This window comes from Natator depressus, chromosome 11, assembly GCF_965152275.1.
Source record: "Natator depressus isolate rNatDep1 chromosome 11, rNatDep2.hap1, whole genome shotgun sequence".
In the NCBI taxonomy this organism is placed as follows: Eukaryota; Metazoa; Chordata; order Testudines; family Cheloniidae; genus Natator; species Natator depressus.
The window spans coordinates 59,268,681-59,294,508 of NC_134244.1; the positions used below are offsets into that span (position 1 = coordinate 59,268,681).

The 25,828-nt window shown below is 43.0% G+C and overlaps 1 protein-coding gene across 11 annotated transcripts in view; it reads left to right on the top strand.

The window, feature by feature from the left end:
- Window positions 1–4,449: 4,449 nt before the first annotated feature.
- KIAA2012 (KIAA2012 ortholog) overlaps window positions 4,450–25,828 on the top strand; it is a 103,123-nt gene continuing 81,744 nt past the window's right edge. For all 11 annotated transcript variants that reach the window (XM_074967937.1, XM_074967938.1, XM_074967936.1 and 8 more), the window contains exons 1-3: window positions 4,450–4,805; window positions 8,932–9,216; window positions 22,634–22,796. In XM_074967937.1, the coding sequence (XP_074824038.1) occupies window positions 4,719–4,805; window positions 8,932–9,216; window positions 22,634–22,796 (535 nt within the window). In that variant the 5' untranslated portion in view covers window positions 4,450–4,718. The remainder of the gene's footprint in view (window positions 4,806–8,931; window positions 9,217–22,633; window positions 22,797–25,828) is intronic.

The following is a 25,828-nucleotide window of genomic DNA, read 5'->3' on the forward strand; positions in this document are numbered from 1 at the left end:
GTGGTGCCAATTACTGCATCAAGACCACCACTTCTGGTAGTAGATCTCCAAAGGAGGCTTATATTTCATCAAGGGTATTTAGCTGCTGCTTTGTTTGTGAGCTCTGACAGAATCACAGGACAAGACCATATGGTTGCAGGCCACTAATCCAGCCTCAGGGCAGGTCCACACCTAAAAAGCTGCAGCAGGAGACAGGAGAGATTCTCCTGTGGGCATAGTTAATCCACTGATTTGAGAGGCAGTAGCTATGTTGAACGAGGGTTAGGGCAGTATTGCTTGGGGGTGGGGGGAAATTTTTCACATCCCCTAGTGTCATAGTTATACCAAAGTAAGTTTGTAATGTGGAACTTGGCCCTAGTATCACAAAGACATTACAGATGCATTATAGTTATCAGGTCAGAGAGTGAGATGAAAGGTTGAACATGGCTATCAGCCTTCCACAATATTCTAATCTGCTCTCAAAAGTTAGCAAATGTCAGAATTAAGGTTCCCTGTGCAATCTTAATACGGCCGCCTTCTGGGTATGCAGTGCCACAGGATGGAACTGCTCTGGGGATGAATCAGGGTTGTGCGGCAAAGGAGACTTATCTGCAGGACCTCTGCTTCGTTTGTTGCAGAAGTTGGAAGGTGTGTAGAGAATAAGGCAGGGACTGCAGGACAAGAAAGAATGGTCTCATGGGTAAGGCAGTTGAATGCTGCCTTGGTGAACTGGATTCTATCCCTGCTTCTGCCATGGCATTCCTATGTGAAGCTGGGCAAGTCACTTACTGCATACTTTTCACAGATGGTCAGTAATTGTGTGTGTTTCTGAGTGCCTGACTTGAGGCCGTGGGAGGCTGATTTGCAGAAGTGCTGAGCAATCACTGCTGCAAGTGAAGTCAAGAGGAGCTGTGATTTGAACATCAAAAGTGCATATAATGCTAACTACTTTGAAAAATCAGGTCTTATGAGTCTCAGACTGGGCACCCAAAATCAGTGAATGCTTTTGACCTTAATCTCCATGTGCCTCAGTTCCTCCTCTGTAAAATGGTGATAATGCTACCCCCTCATCTCACAGGGGTGTTGCGAAGCACTCACACACTATAGTGATGAGCCCCATAGAAAAGACCATGAGAAAACATTAAAAATTCTGCCTTCAGATCAGGGTTCCACAGTGTTCAGTAAATAAGGCCTGAGACCTCATAGTGAGCAATAAGAAAAGAAAATATTGCATAGCTTCTCATTAAGTGAGCACCATCCATTCTCTGAATTGTATAAGCCAGTGGTCCTGTGAAAAAAAACAGCAGGAGATCATGTAATTAAAAGACTGTATCATAACATATACATGCAAGGGGTTGGAATTAACAATGTACAGGCAACCTTAATTTTGTCATTTCTTAACTTTCGAGTGCTTGACTTTGCAACTTGAATAATGTTCTTTTCACGTTCTTTTCAATGTTCTTTTTGCATACAATTTCCTAGGCTTGTAAAAAGGCAAACTGAAAAAAACAAAAATTCCATCATGTGGCATCATATTGACATCCACATGGGTAATTAGCAGAGTTGGAATCTTTAAATCCACTGCCCAGACCTCTGCCACTAGAGCTAACAGGGTAACTGATAGCAGTAGTAGTTTGTCATCCTCTGTGTGGGCTGGTTCTACAGAGGAAGGGACACTTTGCCAGTGGATATCACAGATATTTGCTGACAGCAGAGGAATTGTGAGACTCAGGAAGCTTGAGTTCCATTCCAGGTTCTGGAGGGGACTGTTCATTAGTGAGCACAGACACATATGCCCATTCCGCGCAAGCTTCTGCCTCAATTACGGTGACCAGATAGCAAATGTGAAAAATTGGGGCCCTTTTTTGTGTGTGTGGGTGTATATTAGACAAAGCGTCTAATATCGAGACCGTCCCAATAATATTGGGATGTCCGGTCACGCTAGCCTCAACCCATCCATTCTGTCCCTGTTCCAGTCCTGTCTCTTTCCCACCCTTGGCTCTCAGTTCCAGTCCTGTTCCCCTCACCTAATCAATTCCTGTCTCCACTCCTCAGGCTTCTCATCCCAGTCACCTCTCTTTGCTCAGTTAGTTAGTTCCCTCCCCCCCCCGTCTATTCATTCACTCTGTCTCTCTCCCCCACCTAGCCCACCTGTAGCCTCTCCCCCAGCCACATTCACTATCCCCATGGGTTTCCAATCCCAATCTCCCTCCTCGGTCTCCTCGTCCAGCCTCAGCGTCCTCTGCTGACTCCTTGTCCCACTCTCTCAATCCTCTCCCCACATCTGGCTCCTCATCTAATCTTTCTCCCCTCACTCGCTGGCTCCTTCCCCCTGCCCCACAGGTTCTCAGTCCCAGACTCCTTCTCCTTCTAGTTCCAGTCTGCCCCTAGGCTCCTCACCTGATCTCAACTACAGTTTTTCAAAGGCTACATTGGGCAGATTTTCACAAGAATTGCAAAAGGCACATCCCTGACACAAATGCCACCTTTCTGTCAAATTTGAAGTAACCATTCCAAAGCAACAGGCTCTAGAGACTCTCAAAGAACATTTTTCACTAGCCTCATTCTCTGAAACAGCTCAACTGTTTTGGCCGAAATTATAATGAATAAATAAATAAACAATCCAGCCAGCGGCAGAAATCCAGAGAGCAAACTTTCAGCCCAAATGGTTAGTTTGTGAAAGTTATAAGCAATGAAAATAGTCTCTTATAATGGAAAGTGGTGACCAATCTTCATAGGCAGCGCTATCAGGCCATGCTTCCTTTTTGAAAGATGCAACTTCATCCAGTCGGAATCAAGTGTGTCATTCTAAGTATATGCTTTGAGTACTGCAGATACCTTAGCTTCAATGAAGGACAAGATAGTTGTTTTTTCCAAGGAAATCTCTTGGGAAAGTCATTATCTCAGTGAGACAGAGGCACTCTGGTGTAAACTGAAAAGATACTCAGAGCTCTGTAGAGCTACAGATTATGAATCTGCTACACCATTGCATTACTCGGAATTTCTATTGCTGTAACTTAATAGAGTTTAAATAAATGGAGTTACACGGGCATAAAACTGGTATAACACATTGGAAAATCCCATCTCTAATTTAAAAAAAATATTCCTTTTAGATTTAAAGTGACCATCAATGTCTATTAGAAAAATTCTAATCACAAACACAAAGACTTTTGATACCAGAGGTCAGGTAAATATAGACCCCTCTTACTTCATTAATTGATGTTTATAAAGCACTTGGGAAAGCCATGGATGAAAACTGCTATAGAAGGACAAAGCAGGAAATTAATCACAAGGTTTGGATCTGAATTCAGATACAGATTCTGATCCAAATCTGAATTTTCCCAACGTATTTTGTGTCCTGAAGTAAGGAACCACATCTGGATCTAGGACCCAAATTATCCCAAGTTTGGGAAGATTTGCATCTGGTGTTCCAGTGCAGACTTGTGTCTATTACCATTCTGCCCTGGAATGGTCCACTTCTGCCTGTTCAGGAAAGCTGATCTTCTGTTTGAAGGCTTATTTGATTTGTATACTTTCTATTGCTGTTTGTATACTGTAAAGCTCTTTGAGCACATGTTGCATGAAAGGCACTATATAAAATGAAGGTGAAAGTAGAAGGGCTGTAGCCAGCTGTAAATCTTTCTACAGGGCAGCAGGGGGCACTTCTACAAGATTGATGCTGAAGTGCAGTTGACTCAATATACTGGTTTCAGGACGAACTGGATTATCCAGAGTGCATGTCCCATTAGTACAAGCAGAAAATGTTTTTATCAAATGGTTACTCCCTTCCCTCTTGTTCCTCCTGAAAGCTCAAGGCAAATTAGGTAGTTTAGCAAGCAAGTTAAAGAAACAGAAACTGGCACCTGTATGAAGTTAAGGATTCGTGCGCACACCCAAAGCAGACAGATCACAAAGCAGGGAAAATGTCATCTCAGTTTTGATCGAAAGATTGGATTCTCAGCCTGGGCTCATGAACAGATCTGGGAGGCACACAACTCTTCTCTGTTTTATGGCTAGTTGGGAGGTTGATCCTGAAACCTTTTTCTGTTGTAATACAGGATCACTGTATGGAAAAGGTTGAGAACCAGGGATGTAGAGTCATCAGAGCCCTGCACAGACACAAGTATGGGGGTAATGAGCATTACACTAAATGACCCAGGTATTGGTCTCTTTCAGCTCTAACAATTCTGTGTCTCTATTAACACCAGAGTTACAAATAATGGAGGTTTGGGGGTTGCTGGGAAGAAAAAATAAAGCAGCTGTTGGAAGGATAATGTCATTCCTTCAGCTAGGGGTGATTATTGCACGGCAGCACATCCTTGAAATCTGAGCCTGGCCCTTTGAATATCTCTGCTCTTTCACACTCCCTTGCTGGTTTAAGGAACTTAATTTCCTTTTGCTGCCATAGCAACAGACAAACAACCTCTGATCACAATAAAAAGGATGGTTGTGTTTCACAAATCCCTAGATGTACCAAAGCAACCAGAAGAGAAGAAACAACAAGTGCACAGAACAGGCAGGAGAAAAGTAACTTGACTCCACTTAGAACTGTGAAGGAGACTGAGGACTCCGGAAACCCAGAGAGGCTTTTCTGCTATTCGGAGCTGCGCATTAAGGAAGAGCTGATCTATAAATTACCATATTTCATAACAAAGATCTTGTTTACAAAGCTCTCTTGCAGACTACTCTGATAATAAGTTTACAGTTTTAGAGGCAAGATGAAAGGTCACTAAGGAAAAATGCCCAGTCTCTCCCTATTAAGCCGTGGCACTGGACAGGTGGTCAAAAAAACCCAGGAGAAATTGGAGGTGCACTTTGAACCAGAGGTGAGTCCTGGTTACAAAAGTGCAGCAAACAAACCATTATGGATTGTACGGTAATTTTCTGTTCTGTGATTTTAACTAATATTGAAATAACTGTTATGGAGACAGAATTTTTTTCAGTGATGTCTTATTTGTTGTTGAAATTAAAATGCCTTAGTAACCTAAGAAGTATGCATGCCTGCTGTAATTCAAACTGGAGAATCTTGAACCAGAATGCTTGGCAAGCAAGTTAAAGAAATAGAAACTTGCACCTAGAGGTCCAGAGGAAAGAACCTAAATATAAAGAAATAGATTCTTCAGGGGATATCCTTATTGTTTGGTTTTGTTTTTTGTTGAATATTAGACCAATCGGTTACTAGGCATACACATCGGTTCTGGGATCTGCATGGAGTTGTTGTGAATCAGAATCACAGAGCTGAAGTTTACGGTGCTGCTTTTAAATAAGATTTTGTTTAGCTTATAGAAATTGCACAGTCCAAAGCAATTTTACAGCAGTTAAAATTATAGATTCACTTAGCTAAAAATATATACTTAAGAGTTATAGTTAAAACAGTGAATTCTTATCACCAATCTTATGCCATAAAGCATTTTATATAATGGCACTTAGACTTCAGAATTACCTTAGTGTAACCAACTGCAAATCAGATATATTTTTTTTTTTTAAGGAGTGTGGGTCAATCTAATCTAATCTCAGTTACACTGGGATAATTCCACTGAAAGCAGTTGAGTTACTCAAGGTTTGCACCAGTGTAATGGAAATCAAAATCTGTCCCAAATTCTCATCTCATTTACAACAGCACAGTTCCATTTACATCAGTAGATTTGGACCAGAGTGTAGGAGGGGAGAATTGGCCTTGTTTGTATGTTAAGTCACCTTACTAGCATGGAGTAGCTGGGGCCTGCCATTTAAATTCTAGACAGTACACACCATGGGAACCAAGGGTAGTTATTAGTGAGAGTAATTATCATCATATCATGAAATTTTATGTAATTGAGAAGCAAACAATGGTACTGTAGCTTTAAGTCAAGAAGAGCATGTGAATGCATCTATTAATAGAACAATTTGGAAACTTCTGACTAATTTGAGATTGTCTAATGAATCTCACCCACCAGGTCAGTGTTTTTCCTAGGGAGACTGTTACATGGCTATGTTCCATGTCTTTCTTCATGGTCTATGACCACTAATACATCAGAGCCCACTCTAAGTACCTCATTCAAAGAAATACCAAGTCTGTCTACCTTACTTACCTATGCTATTTCTAAGACACCCATCACAGTAGTATTTGAGTGCAGTGGACAGTATCTCAGGGTAAAAAGAGTAGGGTCTGAAGATTCAAAGTAGATTATCATACTCTTTATTATAAAATGTTCTGCATTGCCATCCAGCACACTGTAAAGACTCAAAAAGTATTTGAGACAGAGCCCATCCTTGAAGAAAGCCTTGTCAGACCACCTTACAGTTACTGTGCACAGTACTACTCTGCTTTACAAACTGATCAATAAAGGCTTCTAAGAGTAACAGAAGATTGAAGAGAGATTTTAAAAAAGAGGAAGCTGTTTGGGGTAGGAACAAGGTCTTCAGATCTGTTCACAGAGCATCCAACACAGTGGGGCCCTGATCCTGATTTGGGCCTCTAATGTTAGGCAATATTAATTATTATTATTATTTCTATTATGATAGCAATAATAGGCCCTAATCTGGGATCAGAACCCCATTGTGCTAGACATTAAGAATGCTAGACACACAAAATGCTAAAACAGTCCATGCCACAAAGAAATTATGTTATTATTTTAATGATAATACAGAAAGAGAAGGCATTAAGAACATAAATAGACAATGAATTGCAATCGTTTTTAATTATTAAAGAAATCTGGTAAGTTAGTTTTTACATTTGAAAACCATTAATTTACTACTGGAAAAAAACTGTTTTGGCATAACAAACTGCCTCCTCATCCTAATGGATTTGGAGGTCTGATTTAGTAAAATTAACATAGTTCACAATATGGTTTTAATCCAGACCCTCATTTTGGAGAGTCTTTAAAAAATTGGATGGTATGTTATATTAAGGATCAATGTGAACACTGACTTTAGAATTTAAGATTATCAACTAACATCCATCACTTTTCTTAGCACAATAAGTACTCTGATATAAATTTCACTATTTAAGGTATGCAAACACGCTAAGAAAAACTTTTTGTGCTGAATCATAGAAGTTAGAGATGAAAAAGTCGTAGTAGTTCATCCAGCCCAAGCTCCTTGTCAATACAGGATAGTCCCCTATAGTACATTTGATAGTGTTTGTGTCTAATCTGGTATGAAATATCTGAAGCAATGGATTACCATTGCTTGAGCCCATTCTACAGCCCAATAGATCTGTTGGTCATAAGAACATAGGAAAAGCCATACTGGGTCAGACCAAAAGTCCACCTAGCCCAGTACCCTGTCTTCCGACAGTGGCCAGTGCCAGGTGCCCCCGAGGGAATAAACAGAACAGGTAATAATCAAGTGATCCATCCCCTGCCACCCACTCCCAGCTTTTGGCAAACAGAGGTTAGGGACACCATTCCTGCCCATCCTGGCTAATAGCCATTGATGGACCTATCCTTCATGAATATATCTAGTTCTTTTTTGTTATAATCTGTTATAGTCTTGGCCTTCACAACATCCTCTGGCAAGAAGTTCCACAGGTTGACTATGCATTGTGTGAAGGAATACTTCCTTTTGTTTGTTTTAAACCTGCTGCCTATTAATTTCATTTGATGACCCCTAGTTCTTGTGTTATGAGAAGGAGTAAATAATACTTCCTTATTTACTTTCTCCATGATTTTATAGACCTCTATTATATCCCTTCTTAGTTGTCTCTTTTCCAAGCTGAAAAGTCCCAATCTTATTAAACTCTCTTCATACAGAAGCTGTTCCATACCCCTAATAATTTTTGTTGCCCTTTTCTGAACCTTTTCCAATTCCAGTATATCTTTTTTGAGATGGGATGGCCACATCTGCACAAAGTATTCAAGATGTGGGCATACCATGGATTTATATAGAGGCAATATTATATTTTCTGTCTTATTATCTATTCTTTTCTTAATGATTCCCAACATTCTGTTAGGTTTTTTGACTGCCGCTGCACATTGGGTGGATGTTTTCAGAGAACTATCCAAGATCACTCTCTTGACTGGTAAAAGCTAATTTAGACCCCATCATTTCATATGTATAGTTGGGATAATGTGTATATGCTTTGTGTGCATAAAAAGATCTTCTACACTTTCCACAGTATGCATCCGATGAAGTGAGCTGTAGCTCACGAAAGCTTATGCTCAAATAAATTGGTTAGTCTCTAAGGTGCCACAAGTACTCCTTTTCTTTTTGCGAATACAGACTAACATGGCTGTTACTCTGAAACCTGTCAATCTGGGACAGTTTCTCAGATCTGTCACCTAAAGATTTGTGCTAAGATAAGTGTCATAAAATGTTCCCACACATTTCTAAATGGAAATTTCTATTAACTTTTCATCTCCAAAAGACTGGGCTTTGGTCCTCAAATCCTCATACAGGCAATGAGAAGTCAATGAAAGTGCTCACTAATGTCAGTGATAGTCCTGCCTCTGTAAAGCCTTGCCTATGCTTGCAGCGGTGTCTAGAGCATGTGTAGCTACACACGGCAGGGAAAGGCTCCAGCAGCAGGGTGATAGCAGGACACTACGCTGCTAAAAATAATGTGTAGATGTGGGAGGCACTGGTTGGGCATGTAGAGAGCTGTGAAGGGTATATGTCCTGGGGGTTCAGGCATATAGGGCACTCTATTCTACTCTACTTGTCTAAGCTATGACTCACTGTCTGCACTGCTATTTATATCCAAACTAGCTGGACGTGCAGTGTCTATATGCTACACACCGCCGTAAGTGTATAGGTATCTTAAGAATAGAGTAAAGCCTTAGTAAACAATTCAGTGTTCACATTGGGTCAAATCCTAAATTCACTAAGTAAGGCCAGAGTGGTGTAAGCATATAAGCAAAGAATAATTTCCTGTGTATCTGGTAAGCCACATACTCTCAACCCCAGGCTGAGAAAGGTTATTTCCCCCCCACCCCCAAAGTCTATCCTATCTTTTGATTTTTTCCATGCTAGGATTATCTGAACTGGAAGTCTCATGAAGGTTATTGCCATGTCAGCAGATTCCTGAATGAGAGGCAGTTTATGAAGGGCTGCTGGGGTTTGTATCTTCCTAAAACCTACAGCACAAAAACTGGTGCGCTGGTTCTCTACTCTGAAGATTTAGCACAGCCATCATGGAAACAAAGAGGAGGGAGAAGTGGCCAGCAAGGCCTCAGACACAGAAGGAATAAGCTACAGATTGAACTGCACACGCTCCAAGATTTGACAAGAGCCATTTTGGCATATGGAGGCAGACAGGTAAGAGCACACAGAATGGTTCTTTCACTACCAGAATTGAGACTACATGAGATCCCTTAAAATGCTAATCCTGCTTTTCTAGATTAACACCTTGGGATTCCAGGAGTCCTGATAATGTATTTTTTTACTGAAGAAAGCAAGCTCCTAATAGGATAAAACTGGATTCTGTATTCAAGCAAACACACAAGCAACATCTTGTTCTTCTCCTCTTCCCTTTAAGCACTCTCTGGTATATTTACATATGGGTTTCAATTTTACATGCTCCAGTTTTAGGGGCTTAAAAGGGGTTTAAGTGATCACTAGGCCTTGTGTGGGCCCTCTATACAGGGTGAATCTCACCCTTCTGTAACTCAGTACAGAAGGCAGCGGTAGCCCTTTCCCTACAGCCAACTTGGAGTGAAATCCTGGCTCCATTAAAGTCAACTGGAGTTTTGCATTGGACTTCAATGGAGACAGGATTTCACTCCTGGGGTTGGTCCCAAACAGCCTTGGTGAGGGTCAAGTCTCCCCTGTTTACATAAAAGTGGGAAAATTTTCATGCTAAAATGACATTTTTCATCCTTGACCTCAAAAAGAAAGTGTTGCTCATCTGTCAGCCAACCATTCTCATGCCACATGATCATAATCAGATAAACTCTTATGTTTCGCAAGCTATGGTATACATCTCAAACTATTACATGATATTATTTTATACTCTACTTGTGGACATCACTAAGCTCCACCCATACCAATGACATGATTCTTTCTATGTTGTAGTAACTAAAACCCTACTTCAAAGGGGAAAACATGGAGTGAGATTTTTAAGAAGACAAAGACATAGTATCTAACCTCAACAAACACATGATGGTGCGAGGTACCATATAGTTATTACTGGCACTTGTCTGGGAAGACTTGCATAACTTTATCTTGGCTCCACTGCTTATGAAGTAATGAGCTCATCTCAGATTTGTAGCAATTTTTTTTACAACATGCCTCATCACCACATATTCCATATATATATATTATATATACACACAATGATCTGTATATGGAGAGATGTCTGTGTATGACAGTAAGTCCTCAAATTTAATTCACATCTGATGTACTACTTTGCTGATGACACAGCTTCCTAGTAAGTGAAAGTGAATATAAAACATCAGGGATCTTCACCCAACATCATGTAGTCTCATACTCGCTGTCTAATACATATATATCATCTAATCATCATTATAAGAAGAGTCAGAGCTGACTAAATGTTTTAAGAGACAAGCCCATGCAGTGGTTGTCCCTGTCATATATTCTGCTATAAAGATCAGTGCCAGAGACTGAAAGTTTCATACATGGGGTTAGATTGTGTCCCTGGGCACCCAAGGCATGGACAGTGAATGCAAAAAGAGCCTGTCCTCCACAGCTGTGCCCCGGCTCAGGGACCGTCACTATCCTGGTCAGTGCACTCCTGGCATGAGACATGAACTATGACTCTATTACATGGTTGCCCACTTTATACATGCTGGGCCAGATCCTCAGCTGTGCCAGAGCAGCATCTGGTATAGCTGTGAGGGTTCTGTGAAAATATGACTTTGTGCCACCTTTGTGGTTCCCTGATCCTGGGGTCACCAGAGGACTGCTCAGCCCCAGCATAACAATGCAGGTTGGGGCTGCTGCAAGTCGCACTTGGCTGCCTATGGCCCCCAGGGGCCATTCTAACAGCTAAAAACTGCTGGAGTGAAGGGGCACTCTAGCCATGGCCTCTTTTCCCTGCCCATTCCCATTAAACCCTAGTCTGGCTCTATACCATCAGGGCCTTCCCCTCTAGTGGGAATCCTCAAGAGGCCTATTAAACTGGCTTTTTAGCCCCTTTCTGCTACTGGGTGCAAACGGGCCAGGGTGGGGCCAGGGCTCTGGTTCACAGTGTCTTGATAGTTCACAATTCGTTTAATAAAGTGCAAGCAAGCTGCAGAAGTGCATTTTTAGGGAGAGAGAAATGATGTGTTGGTGGAGGCTTGTTGAATAGATTTTGGAAGGGTGCCCTGAGTGTCAGGGATGGTGGGGAGGAAGAAGAAGAGACAGCACCTTGCAGAGCCAGTTCTATACATTCTGACTACCATCAGTAATAACAGCACAGAATCCAGCCTTCACAATAGCTAGCACAAAGTTAGGCCTGATGTTAAGAAGTGTTGAGTGCTCACTTCTCCCTCGAAAGTCAATGGGAGCTGCAGGTATTCAGCACTTCTGAAAAATCAGGCTCTGATTAGTAAATATTTCCTGCAAAACAGCATCAGAAGGCAGCATTTAATCCTTAGTTGAGGAAGGAAATACTTAAGAGAACTACTTCTCCAGGAAGACTATGTCTCTGCATTTCCCTAGCCAGTGTGTCAGACCAGTCTCCTCAAGTTCTTCTTCTGATCCCTTTTCTCCCTGATTTTCAGTCTACCCACAGATGTATTTAGTTTTGTTTTACAATAACTTGTACCTTTTAATAACATGAACTTAGTGCTAATGGAAAGGTGGCAACTGAAAAACGTCATTCTCTGAAAAAAGAAAAGGAGTACTTGTGGCACCTTAGAGACTAACAAATTTATTTGAGCATAAAAGCTTTCGTGGGCTACAGCTCACTTCATCGGCTGCATAGAATGGAACATATAGTAAGAAGATACATATATATACATACAGAGAAGGTGGAAGTTGCCATACAAACTGTAAGAAGCTAATTAATTAAGATGAGCTATTATCAACAGGAGAAAAAAACTTTTGTAGTGATAATCAAGATGGCCCATTTAGACAGTTGACAAGAAGGTGTGAGGATACTTAACATGTGGAAATAGATTCAATATGTGTAATGACCCAGCCACTCCCAGTCTCTATTCAAACCCAAGTTAATGGTATCTAGTTTGCATATTAATTCAAGCTCAGCAGTTTCTCGTTGGAGTCTGTTTTTGAAACTTTTCTGTTGCAAAATTGCCACCCTTAAGTCTTTTACTGAGTGGCCAGAGAGGTTGAAGTGTTCTCCTACCAGTTTTTGAATGTTATGATTCCTGATGTCAGATTTGTGTCCATTTATTCTTTTGTGTAGAGACTGTCTGGTTTGGCCAATGTACATGGCAGAGGGGCATTACTGGCACATGATGGCATATATCACATTGGTAGATGTGCAGGTGAACGAGCCCCCTGATGGTGTGGCTAATGTGATTAGGTCCTTTGATGGTGTCACTTGAATAAATATGTTCTGTGGTGACCTAGAATCCTACTTTTGACATCTCCGACTCAAAGAATATTTCCAACACACCTCTGAACAACATACTAACCCACAGAATCCTTCCTACCAACACTACAAAAAGAAGGATTCTGCGTGGACTCCTCATGAAGGTCGAAACAACAGACTGGACTTCTACATAGATTGCTTCAATCGACGTGCACTGGCTGAAATTGTGGAAAAGCAGCATCACTTGCCCCATAACCTCAGCCGTGCTGAACACAACACCATCAACAGCTTCAGGAACAACTCGGACATCATAATCAAAAAGGCTGACAAAGGAAGTGCTGTTGTCATCATGAATAAGTTGGAATATGAACAAGAGGCTGCTAGGCAGCTCTCTAACTCCAGATTCTACAGGCCATTATCCTCTGATCCCACTGAGGATTACCAAAAGAAACTACACCATCTCCTCAAGAAACTCCCTGAAAAAGAACAGGAACAGATCTGTGCAGACACATGCCTAGAACCCCAACCAGGGGTATTCTATTTGCTACCCAAGATCCATAAACCTGGAAATTCTGGACGCCCCATCATCTCAGGCATTGGCACCCTAACAGCAGGATTGTCTGGCTATGTAGACTCTCTCCTCAGGCCCTACGCTACCAGCACTCCCAGCTATCTTCGAGACACCACTGACTTTCTGAGGAAACTACAATCCTTTGATGATCTTCCAGAAAACACCATCCTGGCCACTATGGATGTAGAAGCCCTCTACATCAATATTCCACAAAAAGTTGGACTACAAGCCATCAGGAACAGTATCCCCGATAATGTCATGGCAAACCTGGTGGCTGACCTTTGTGACTTTGTCCTCACCCACAACTATTTCACATTTGGGGACAATATATACCTTCAAGTCAGCGGCACTGCTATGGGTACCCGCATGGCCCCACAGTATGCCAACATTTTTATGGCTGACTTAGAACAACGCTTCCTTAGCTCTCGTCCCCTAATGTCCCTGCTCTACTTGCGCTACATTGATGACATCTTCATCATCTGGACCCATGGAAAAGAAGCCCTTGAGGAATTCCACCATGATTTCAACAATTTCCATCCCACCATCAACCTCAGCCTAGACCAATCCATACAAGCGGTCCATTTCCTGGACACTACTATGCTAATAAGCAATGGTCACATAAACACTACCCTGTACCGGAAACCTACTGACCGCTATACTTACCTACATGCCTCCAGCTTCCATCCAGGACACACCACATGATCCATTGTCTACAGCCAAGCTAAGATACAACTGCATTTGCTCCAATCCCTCAGACAGAGACAAACATCTACAAGATCTCTATCAAGCGTTCTTACAACTACAGTATTCACCTGCTGAAGTGAAAAAACAGATTGACAGAGCCAGAAGAGTACCCAGAAGTCACCTACTACAGGACAGGCCCAGTAAAGAAAATAACAGAATGCCACTAGCTGTCACCTTCATCTGGGCCATCTTGATTATCACTACAAAAGTTTTTTTCTCCTGTTGATAATAGCTCATCTTAATTAATTAGCCTCTTACAGTTTGTATGGCAACTTCCACCTTCTCTGCATGTATATATATGTATCTTCTTACTATATGTTCCATTCTATGCAGCCGATAAAGTGGGCTGTAGCCCACAAAAGCTTATGCTCTATAAATTTGTTAGTCTCTAAGGTGCCACAAGTACTCCTGTGCTTTTTGCGGCTACTCTGAAACTTGCCATTTTAAAATGAGTGTGTATAGGCCATGCATGAGGGGCCAGAGCCTTGTCTTCAGCCTTTCTGTGCCTGCAGCCTACCCTCACTGTTGATTATTGTTTGTATTAGGTAGCACCTAGAAGCCCCAACCAAAATCAGGGCCAGCTCTGCCAGGCACTGTACAAACACAGACTGAGACAGTCTCTGCCCCCAAAAGCTTACAGTCTAAACAGTCAAGACAGAGAGAAAGGAAGTGTCTTTGTCATTTTATACAGATGAGGAACAGATGGCCCAGAAAGGCCAAGTGGCTTGCCCAAGGTCACACAGGGAGTCCGTGGCAGAGCTGGGCATTAAACCCTTCTGAGTCCCAATTCAGTGTCTTAAGCACAAATCCAATCTTTCCCTCCAGTTTATAGCCAGAGTCACGCCAGCAGCTCAGGAGGAAGCAGGAGGGAACTCACAGAAGTTCTAGTATCATTTGTGGCAACCCAGGTGCCTCTATCCCCAACAAACACCAACTCAGGAATTCTCCCAAAATTCTGGGGAACCCATGGCCACTGGCTTTGTAGACCCCAACAAGCACCTCATGGCAGTTGTGGTGAGGACAGTCATGAACAGGAAAGATCACTGCCACTAACCTTCCAGCCAAGAGATTTTCATGGTTAGAACAGCTAGAAACTTCTCTGTTGCAAAATTAAATCTGCAATTATTAGCCTTGCCATTTAAAGGATCTCCTGCTCCCCATCCTATTCCACAAAAAAAGTCAACGCCGGGGCTTGCAGGCTAGCTCTGGAGAGAGTAGTGTTTAGTGTTCACTCTTATTCCAAGCTTGAACTCTCTGCTGTGTCTGTCAACAATTATGCAAATGATCTACTGTACACTAGGAACTGGACCAAGAACACTAATTCATTTTGCACCCATAACTGAATAGACATCAGTTAGTAGCAACTTTCAGTCACTATCTTTCTGACCCAGATTCGAACCAGCAACCTACATGTGGGGAGATCCAGATCCCATTTACCAATATCATGACTACCATCCAGTCCCTATTACATTCTATTTTAAATCTATAGCTACCATAAATATACAACAAATGTGTGCAGCCATTCCAATGTTAATGTAATTGTAATGTACAAATAGAGAAAAAAGTGGAGACTCCAAATTATTAATCACATTTTGCAAAAAATGTTTAGTTGCTTCAATAGTTGCCTCATGGACATCTAGAGGGTTTTTTTTTGACAAATCTTGCTTAATAATTATCTGAATTGCAGTAGCATTTAGAAACCGTATTCCCATTGTAAAGGAATTGTACAAACACACGATAAAAAGATAGTCTCTGCCCCCGCAAAGACTGTATGCTCTTATAATCTCGTTTTATATAAACGTGTATTTATGAAATTATTTTCATTATATGCAACACATATACACATAGTCTCTAAAAAGCCAAATGCCAAAGCTTAATAACTTAAGTAAGTAAAACTTTAGGAGACACCTCAAATACTTCAGCTCTACTGCAGTAGCAAAGTGTAAATAGTAAGAACAATTATTTAAACAATTTGTCTGATTAAAATATTAAAATGATCTCAGAAACAAAGAATTCTGTACAAAATACGTTCAGAACCCTGGAAGTAATCCCAAGTAATGACCCTCCCAACCCCAAATTTAGGGTTAAAATATTAATCCAACTTCTCTGTTTATGATATGAGAATTTAACTTTAGATATAAGAGTGCATACTGATGACCCCAATTAAATATTTGGAAAAGTCCCAGGAATTTCAATCCATGCATATTCATGAATGAACATTTTGCACACTCCTAATTATGGGACTTTGTTGTTTTTTTTTTAATTACTTCAGTAGCAGCATTTATGTCAGAAGAGCAGCCCTATTTTAGCTCCATCACATCAGAGTGAAGATATCCTTTAGGGATCAAAAGTGAGCTCTTTAAAAGAGACAGCCTTCAATACATCTTCTGAACCAGCATCTGAACTAATGAGGAAGACCTCAGTCCAATCAAGGTAGCTCTTGCCTAATGCATCCAGCATTTGGGAATAGATTAAGCTGGTTGTAATGGTCTGTGATATAGCTTTCCCTTTAAAACCCCTGGGATACCATTAATAAATATTGGCCGTCCCATAAGGAATCCACACTTCTGGAGTCAAGGCAAAACATCTTAAATGAAATCGCTGCCTACTGTGTCATCATGATCTACATCAGTGAAACCAGGCAGGACAGTCAAAGATTAAAAGAAGAGAAAACGAATACTGCTGTGACCAGACACATGAAATCCTATGCTGACTGCCGCAAACAATCAGAATTGAACAGGGATATTTTCAGGCATTTGCAAATCATGTGGCCACAGGAGGTCCAAGGAAATGAGGTTGGGATCAACCCATCATGCTATCCTCAGCCATAACAACGCACTATTATTGAAACAGAGTTATGAGACATCCTAGTAGTGAAAATTGCTCATTTTCGTAACCACCCTTGAGACAGATTTAATTTTTTTCTGTTGTAAATTAAGGAGCCAGCCAGTATCTTGTGGTTAATGCTTTGCTCTATAATAGGGGAGACCTGGGTAAAAGCTTTCCGTCACCAAACCAGCAGGAGATAGGAACAGCATGCAGGCCACATGTTCAGTCCCTTTGAGGAAGGGGGCAGCTCATGTCAGTCTGCTACAACCCTTCTGGATAATGTAGGTGTGGTGTTGAAGGAGACAGCACTGTTGGACTCCAAAGGAAGGCCCATCCTGCCCTCTTTATTCAGAAGGTAGATCACTAAAAAAGTAGAGTTTGGGAGTAGTGTTTGTGGGTTATGGGTGGTTAATAGTGGTCCTCAGAGCTCTAGGAGCACATGGAGAATTCCTGTGCAAACTGAATTAGGCAGAGCAGGGATTTAAACCTGGATCTCCCACATCCCAGGTGAGTGCCCTCAAGCATTACGTTACTGGCTATTCGGGGGTCTCCCAACTCACATGTTTTCACACAAAGTTTTGGTTTTGATGAACTGGCATTTTCCAACAAAAAACATTTAATCAAGACATTCTCAACCAGCACTAACTATAACTAGGGCCCTACCAAATTCACGGCCATGAAAAACGGGTCAGAGACCGTGAAATCTGGTCTCCCTCCCCGTGAAATCTGGTCTTTTGTGTGCTTTTACCCTGTACTATGCAGATTTCATGGGGGAGACCAGCATCTCTCAAATTGGGGGTCCTGACCCAAAAGGGAATTACAGGGGGGCCACAAGGTTATTTTGGGGATTGCAGTATTGCCACCCTCACTTCTGCGCTGCCTTCAGAGCTGGGTGGCCAGAGAGTGGCAATACCGTGCCATGCCACCCTTACTTCTACATTGCTGCCTGCAGAGCTGGGTAGCTGGAGAGTGGTGGCTACTGCACAGCAGCAGCGCAGAAGTAAGGGTGGCAATACCATACCAGGCCATCCTTACTTCTGCACTGCTGCTGGCAGCGGCTCTGCCTTCAGAGCTGGGGTCCTGGCCGGCAGCCGCCGCTCTCAGTAGCAGTACAGAAGTGAGAGTAGCAGTAGCGCAACTTCCCCTACAATAATCTCGTGACCCCCCCATAACACACAACTCCTTTTTGGGTCAGGACCCCTACAGTTACAACACGGTGAAATTTCCAAATGCTACAAGTGAGGTTCTAGCCTGCAAATGCGTGTGGTTTATTTACTCTGGAGGAAGAGCTGTGCAAAGGAGCAGTTTCCAAAGGGGAGTGTTAGACTTGTTTTTCTCTCTCTTTAATTGGAAACTTTTCCTGTGTTCAATAACAGCTAAGGTTCACATTTTCAACAATTCATACACGCAGGTGCCTCAGTTTCCAGATGCCCAACACAGGACCTGATTTCAACTGGAGTTGTGGGTGAAAGTCAGACTTTAAGTGTATCAAGAAGGGCCTTCAATCTGAGACACTCAAAATGAGTGGACACTTGAAAATTTATGCTTAAATATTTTATTAAGCAAGGCAACTGGGCGCTGCGTGAGTCTTCAATACAAAACAGGTCCTATTTGGAAAAAACTCTGGGTAGAAGAAATTTACTGAAATGCCAGATTTACTGAAATTTACTGAAATGCCAAATTTACTGAAAGCCAGAAATGCCTACCCAAGTAGTCAATGAGAAAAGTGTAAACGGGGACCTCAGAGCAGAGTGATTACATACAGTAACTGGCTGTGGCACCAAAGAAAATGGACGAGTCTCAACATGCCTGCTGCTATTATGTGAAGCATGGTGGCAATTTTCATTAACAGGGCACTCTGTACATGCTAATAATTCAGCTCAATGGAATCTAAGTCCATTAGAAACTGAAGCTAACTGGGAAATTTTGCTATAGTACTATTAGATGTCAATTCTTCTGAATTAGAACCCAACCCTGCCTCCCTGAAGTTAATGGGAGTTTTAACATAACCTTTAAATGGGAGCAGGATCAAGGTTCTAGTTGTCTCTCCCCTTTCTAGGCTCCTGCCACAGTTTTACAGTCTTCCATGTCTGACAGACTGGTGCCTTGCAATTTAGGATTGTCAGGGGACACAAAGCTCTGGGGAGCTCACATACAAACTTGTCATACCTCATCCCTCCAACACACAAAAATATTTTACGTCTGTGGTGATGCTTTAGAAGAAGCTGAAGATTCCTGTATCCCATAGTTTGGGATAGTTACGTTACATCTGCCACACCCGTGAATAGCAGCAGCCTATTGTATTTTAATTCCTCCATGTATCACCCTATATCCTGCGCTCTTAATGCTCTTAATTATGCAGCTGTGAGCCCCTTCAGTCATTTCCCTCTCATGCTGCCCTTCCCCTCTCACCCCGCTCCCAACATTGCACTTGCCCTTTGTGGAGTTATTATAATTTCTGTATTTACTTGCTTATTTTACTTTCCATTTCTTTCTTCCAATAGCAACAACGGTTTTCTTATAAAGCCCAAATACTGTATCTTCCCAATGGCTTAACGGGAAAGATACGTATCTGGGTATTTTTAATTTGCCCACCCTAGTGGCATCTGAATGGTAGATTTGTTAAAGCTTTAAAATAAGATTAGAAAACAGTGATTTAGATTACCTTAATGTAGATGATAAATCCATTAAATAATTATATTCTAAAATATATAAACGTGCGTGGAATCCAGCTTTATTTAAGTCAATGGGAGTCTTGCCGTTGACTTCAACGGGGCCAGGATTTCATCCTTAATGTTACTGAGATTAATACGTACAGTAGAACCTCAGAGTTACGAAAGGTCAGGAATGGTGGTTGTTCCTAACTCTGAAACGTTTGTAACTCTGAACAAAACGTTATGGTGGTTCTTTCAAAAGTTTAGAGCTGAACATTGACTTAATACAGCTTTGAAACTTTATTATGCAGAAGAAAAATGCTGTTTTCCCTTTTTCTTTTAGTAGTTTATATTTAACACACTACTGTACTGTAATTGCTTTCTTTATTTCATTTGTCTCTGCTGCTGCCTGATTGCGCACTTCTGCTTCCAAATGTGGTGTGTGGTTGACTGGTCAGTTCTTAACTCTGGCGTTCGTAACTCCGAGGTTCTACCATATCTGTTATAGAACTGCTTTTCTCTCCCAAGTATGTCATTGAGTTGCTCCTTTGTTTTCAGCACTTTCACTTGCACTCCTGCTGGCTGTGATATGCAGGATCCAAGTCCTTCTAGCTGAAGAAGAGTGACAGGTCTCCCTTTGGTGGAATGTCTCAATGCTACTCCTAACTAGCCAGAAAAGTTTCTGTAGGGCAGTATGAGCTCCTTCCCTGCCTAATCAGGGACTAAGTGTGATGCCCCCTAGGGATTCTGTAGGCCTGCTCTTCACACTATCATGCTTGCAAGGCACAAAAAGTTCTCAGAATCATTTCCAGGGCATGTCAAGCATCACATTGCAGTGTCGTGTCAAAACACCACAACACAACGTCACGATGTTTGAAAGCAACATAGCTACACTGAGCCATAGCACAAGGACACCAAGTCCCAGCATAAACTTTACAAACATTATGAGAGTGGAGTTTATCCCATCTGACTAGTCTAGATAGGTGCACAACCCAACAAAAGAGAAATAAAAGAGAGAATTAAACCTGGGTTTCCCACATGGCAGCACATAGTACAGGTTGGTCTCTGGCCTAAACCCATCAAGATGCTTTTAAACAATCAGTATCTAATTCTATTGAACAGTGTGGTCTCATTTAAATTTAAACTAAGTCTACATTTTGGGACTTTAACAAAGGTATTTGTTTCAAACACTCTTACACTTTGATTTAACTAGATTTGATTGGAAAATAATTCTTGAAGCCCAGTGAGATGGTTGCATTAATGATATGCGCGCCCTGGCTAAATGTGCTCTTTCCTGCAAGTTTTGTACTATGGTGGGAGGACAAAGTACCTGAAAAATTGCCTTAAAAAGAATATTGGCTGTGACTGTGCATTCAGCTGCTATGGGAATCAGAATAAAACTGAACTTAAATAAGCTAGAATAGCTTTGTATTTGCATTTAAGTTTTCCATAGCTGTATTTGTTTTATTTTTATTTTATTTTGCGCACAGGAAGCCAATTGTGGAACTGAAATTACCCCCAGAGCTACTCTCCTCTTGGTATTTTCATCAGCCAGCAACTGAAATACCATGAGAAGACCAGATCTTTCATTTATTCAGTTCCATAAATGGCTCCTTGCAACATTAACAAAGACCACAAAAAACACAAATAAATAGACATTAGGTTAGAAATGACATTTTAGGTACTTTCTAGTTTTGTATAGATTGCAAATGTAGAAGAATAGCTTTTCTTGCAATATATTGGTATATGGCACTTGCACTTCCAGTCTCTAGTGAAACCAAGAAGTCGACAGCAGAGCTGGTTGGGAATTTTACAAAACTTTCTCAGGTTCAGAATGAAATTTCTTGGAGAGGATAAGTAGAGAGAAAGAGGAAGACCTTTCCCCACGCCACATTAGCTGCTAGCCCAGTGGTTAGGGCACTCATCAGGGATGTCAGAGACCCAGCTTCCCTCCTCTGCCAGATTTGGAGCAGGGACTTGATCCTAGGTATCCCACATACCAAGCATGTGCCTTAACCACACCAGGGTATACAGTCAGTTTCTCTCTGACCCAATGAATAGTTAATTATTTTTTCAAAGTGGAACAGCATCAACAGAAAAGACTGAGGCCAGGTCTACACTACCCGCTGGATTGGCGAGTAGCGATTGATCTATCGGGGGTCGATTTATTGCATCTAGTCTAGACACGATAAATCGATCCCCGAGTGCTCTCCCGTTGACTCCTGTACTCCACCACCGCGAGAGGCACAAGCGAAGTTGACAAAGGAGCAGCAGCAGTCAACTCACCGCCGTGAAGATGCCGCGGTAAGTAGATCTAAGTACGTCGACTTCAGCTACACTATTCATGTAGCTGAAGTTGCGTATCTTAGATCGATCTCCACACACCCCGCCCCCAGCGTAGACCAGGCCTGAGAGAGAGAAAGACTGACTCGATGGGATTGTCTCCACTACGGGGAGATCGATGCTGCTACAATCGATGCAGCAGGGGTCGATTTAGCCGGTCTGGTGAAGACCCGCTAAATCGATGACAGAGTGCTCTCCAGTCGACCCCGGTACTCCACCTCTCTGAGAAGAGTAAGGGAAGTCAACCAGAGAGCATCTCCCATCGACGCAGCACAGTGAAGACACTGGGATAAGTCGACCTAAGCTACATCAACTCCGTATCTGGAGTAGCATAACTTAGGTCGATTTACCCTGGTAGTGAAGACAAGCCCTAAAGCTTAGTGGTTAGGACACTTACCTGGTTCTCCCACATTTCACGTGAGTGCCATTTCTGTTCCAATATGGAACAGAAACAGATTTCAAAACCTCAATAACTTTCATGAAACAAGTCTTATTTTCTGGCCCACTCTTGTAGAGAGCTCTGATAAAATTAGAAAGCATCAGAAAGCTAACTAAACTTTTTCAAGCTTCAGCATCCTGTCAGGGTTTGGATTTGGTTGGGAATTTCAGTTAAGGTCCAGATCAATTTTTATTTAATCCACTCTCATTTTCCACATGGGTAGAGAGATTAAAAAAATAAATAAAAATCCATGGCCTGATCCTGCTCTCGATAAATCAGGTGGAGCACAGCCATGAACATCAAAAGAAGTAGGATTAATTCCCTGATGTCCAGAGTATAACATTTATTTTCTTGACGGATTATCTTTAGCCTTCACTGGTATTTAATTTAAACTGAAGATCTGAATTGTTCCCTTGGGTTTTTTGGGGGCAATTTTCAGACTCGCACTCCCAACCTGTTTGCTTTAAATTCACCATCATGTGATTTCCCCATCATAGTCTACTGTCTTGAGATGCCTTTTCTACTATGCCTGCAGGCAACTTCAGGGTTTTTTCCCCTGAGTTATTGATTAGAATCTGTTAACATCAACTCACCAGCTGCAGGGAGAAACAAAATTTAAAGCAACTGAAGTCTTGCCATGCATATTATTGCTGCAGAAGGATCAGAAAGGGACAGCTTGGCAGCCACACCTCCATTTCCTGAAAAAGCCGGATAACCAGATTGACCGACAGATTCGTCCAGGCTATTCAGCCAAGAGGTACCTCTTCAGACTCTCTCAGACCTGGGATCCTAGCATTATATACAGGCTCCAGTGTGCAGGTCAGTAGAAACTAAAGTTAAGCAAGGTTAGTGCAAATATTTCTAAGCTAACATTTGGGGGACTGAGTAAATTAAATTAATTGTGTGTAGCAAGTACAATTAAAAGACCAAGCTATTTCTTGCTGATAAATAGAAAGAATAGACTTCATCTCTAGATGCTGTGATGGGGCAAGGCCAGATGGCTATAGAAAAGTAGTGGGAGATAGATATATTAGCTCCAGGCTAAACAAATCCCTGGTATCAGGATAAGTGAAATGGCAGCTGCTCCAGGTCACTTAAGAACTTTCCAGAAGGCAGGGAGAATGCTAGGTTGATTGGGACAGCTGAAGCCAATCAGGGGCTGGCTGAAACTAGTTAAAAGCCTCCCAGTTAGTCAGGTGGGTGTGCATGTCCAGAGCTGTGGGAGGAGGTTGTGCTGTTGGAGAGTCTGAGTAGTACACACCGTATCAGGCACAAGGAAGGAGGCCCTTAGGTAAGGGTGAAGTGGAGCTTGAGGAAGTGAGGGCTGCTGTGAGGGAAGTAGCCCAGGGAATTGTACATGTCATGTTTCTAAAAGGTCAGCTACCATAGCTGATACTATTAGGGTCCCTGGGCTGGAGCCCGGAGTAGAGGGTGGGCCCGGGCTCCCCCCGCTTTGCCCCCTGATTAATCACTGAGACTGGGAGACAACAGAGACTGTGCAAGGAAGGGTAACTTCTCCTCACCTCCCTCGCTGGCTTATGATGAAAATGGCTCAGTAGACTGTGACCCTTGTTCTCTAGAGAGAGAAGGGTTACATGGAGGGTCACAGTGAGCCTCTGAGACTAGCAAAATACACCAGGAAACGCGGGACCCACGGAGGCAAGGACAGAGCTTTGTCACAACTGGTGTCAGGAGTGGGACTTCATTCACAGCGTGGCGGAAGAAAGAGTGTTTTGTTTTGTTTTTTTTAAAAAGTGCACTGGGGTTTTGGATTTTTTTTTGTTTTGGTTTGTTTGTTTGCTTTGTACCACAATGGAGGAGGTGGTCAGAGCTCTGGTACAAGCCACGGCAGCCCAGCAGGAGGCCACTCGGCGTCAGGCAATGGCACAACAGGAGTCTATGCGGCTACAGCAGGAAACCAATCAATTATTGATGAGCCAGGCGACCCAAGATTGTGCCCTCTTGAGAGAGGTGGTGGACCTGCTGAAGATCCTCACCACCCAGGCCCAGGGGTCCAATGGGACGCAAACCCTGAGGGCCACTGGTTGTCTGCCAAAGATGATGTCAGGAGATGATATAGAGGCATATCTCCTCTCATTTGAAAGGACTGCTCAGTGTGAGGTGTGGCCCCTGGAGCAGTGGGCCAGCATTCTCGCCCCTTTTTTGTGTGGAGAGGCCCAGAAGGCCTACTTTGACTTGCCTGCCACAGATGCTACTGACTATACCCGTCTGAAGGTAGAGATCCTAGCACGATCAGGGGTAATGGCAGCAGTAAGGGCCCAGAGGTTCCATGAGTGGAAATACCAGGAGAACAAACCCCCGAGGTCCCAGCTATTCGATCTCATACAACTCTCGTGGTTACAGCCCAAGGTGTGCAGGCCAGAGGAGATTTTGGAGACCCTGGTCATAGACCATTACATGCGGGGACTGCCTCCAGATCGCCGCATATGGGTAGGCCAGAATGATCCATCCACGTACGACGAGATGATCACGCTGGTAGAAAGACAGATGACAGCCGGGAACTGATCCGACTACCCAAGGAAGGCCCCTTTCGAAGCAAGCACCCGACCCCAACCCTGGAAGGTTGGGCAGCCAAACCCCCGGGGAGTCCTAGGTGGAAGAAGTGGGAGGCCAAAAACCAGCGGGGGCCCCAGAAGGAAGGGATTGGCCTGAGTGGGGGGAACCCCGGGACTAAACCCCCTAACCCCTGGGATAGGGGAGTGATTAAAAGCAATTTTCGATGTTATGCATGTGGGGAGTGGGGACACATAGCAGCACAGTGTCCCAGCACCGAGGAGCCTATGCAATGCAACTTGGGGGATTGGGAGGTCCCATGCTCCCTTATCCACCTCACAGGGGTCGCATTAGCCCTGCATAATTACACCAGGCCAGTGAGGATAAATGGAGCAGAGATTACAGCGCTTGTGGACTCTGGGAGTGCTATCACCCTCATATCGGGTAAGCTGGTAAAAAGTAGTCAGCTGCTACAAGCCAAACGCGTAGCAGTGACGTGCATGCATGGGGCCGTGAGCCATTACCCCACCATCCCAATGGAGACAGAGGTTCAGGGAAACCCCACTGAGGTGACTGTGGGCGTAGTTCCTAAACTCCCATATCCTGTAGTCATTGGAAGGGACTATCCAGGGTTTGATAATTTCCTCCCCCAGGAGAGGCTGGAGGAACGTGGGGACCCTGAGGACAGCGACTCGTCACGGGGAATGTCAACCCCCGATGTTCGCTGAGATTTCTCAGGATCTGTTCTCAGCCTCCCAAAAGACCTAGAAGACAAAAAAAAGAGAGGAAGGTCGCAAAGACCTTGGGAACCCAGATCCTGACCCAGGCCAGAAGACCTCCCTAGTAGGCAGATGGATGCAAGCAGCCAACAGAGAAACTTCCACCACAGAAGGTGAGCCAGAGGCTGCCCCCAGCCATGATGGCAGCGAGCCATTGGAAGAAGCAGAAGTCGGCCTGTGGGAGCTTGGGCAGGTTAGTCCTGGGAGAGAGACTTTTGGGCGGGACCAGGCGGAGGACCCCAGATATGATAACACCAGGAAAGAGGTGGCCGAGATCGATGGGATACCCGTGGATGGGAAGGTCCAGGGTTCCGGACCTTACTTTATAGTGAAGAAAGATCTCCTGTACCGTGTGATACAAATGCAGGAGCAAGAGATACAACAACTTCTGGTGCCACGAAAACATCAAAAAGCCATATTGAGTCTTGCCCACAGTCACCTGTTTGGAGGACACCTAGAGGTAGAGAAAACCCAGGCACGGATCCTGCAGAGGTTCTTGTAGCCAGGAGTACATGAAGATGTCCGGCGATACTGCACCTCTTGTCCGGAGTGTCAGTT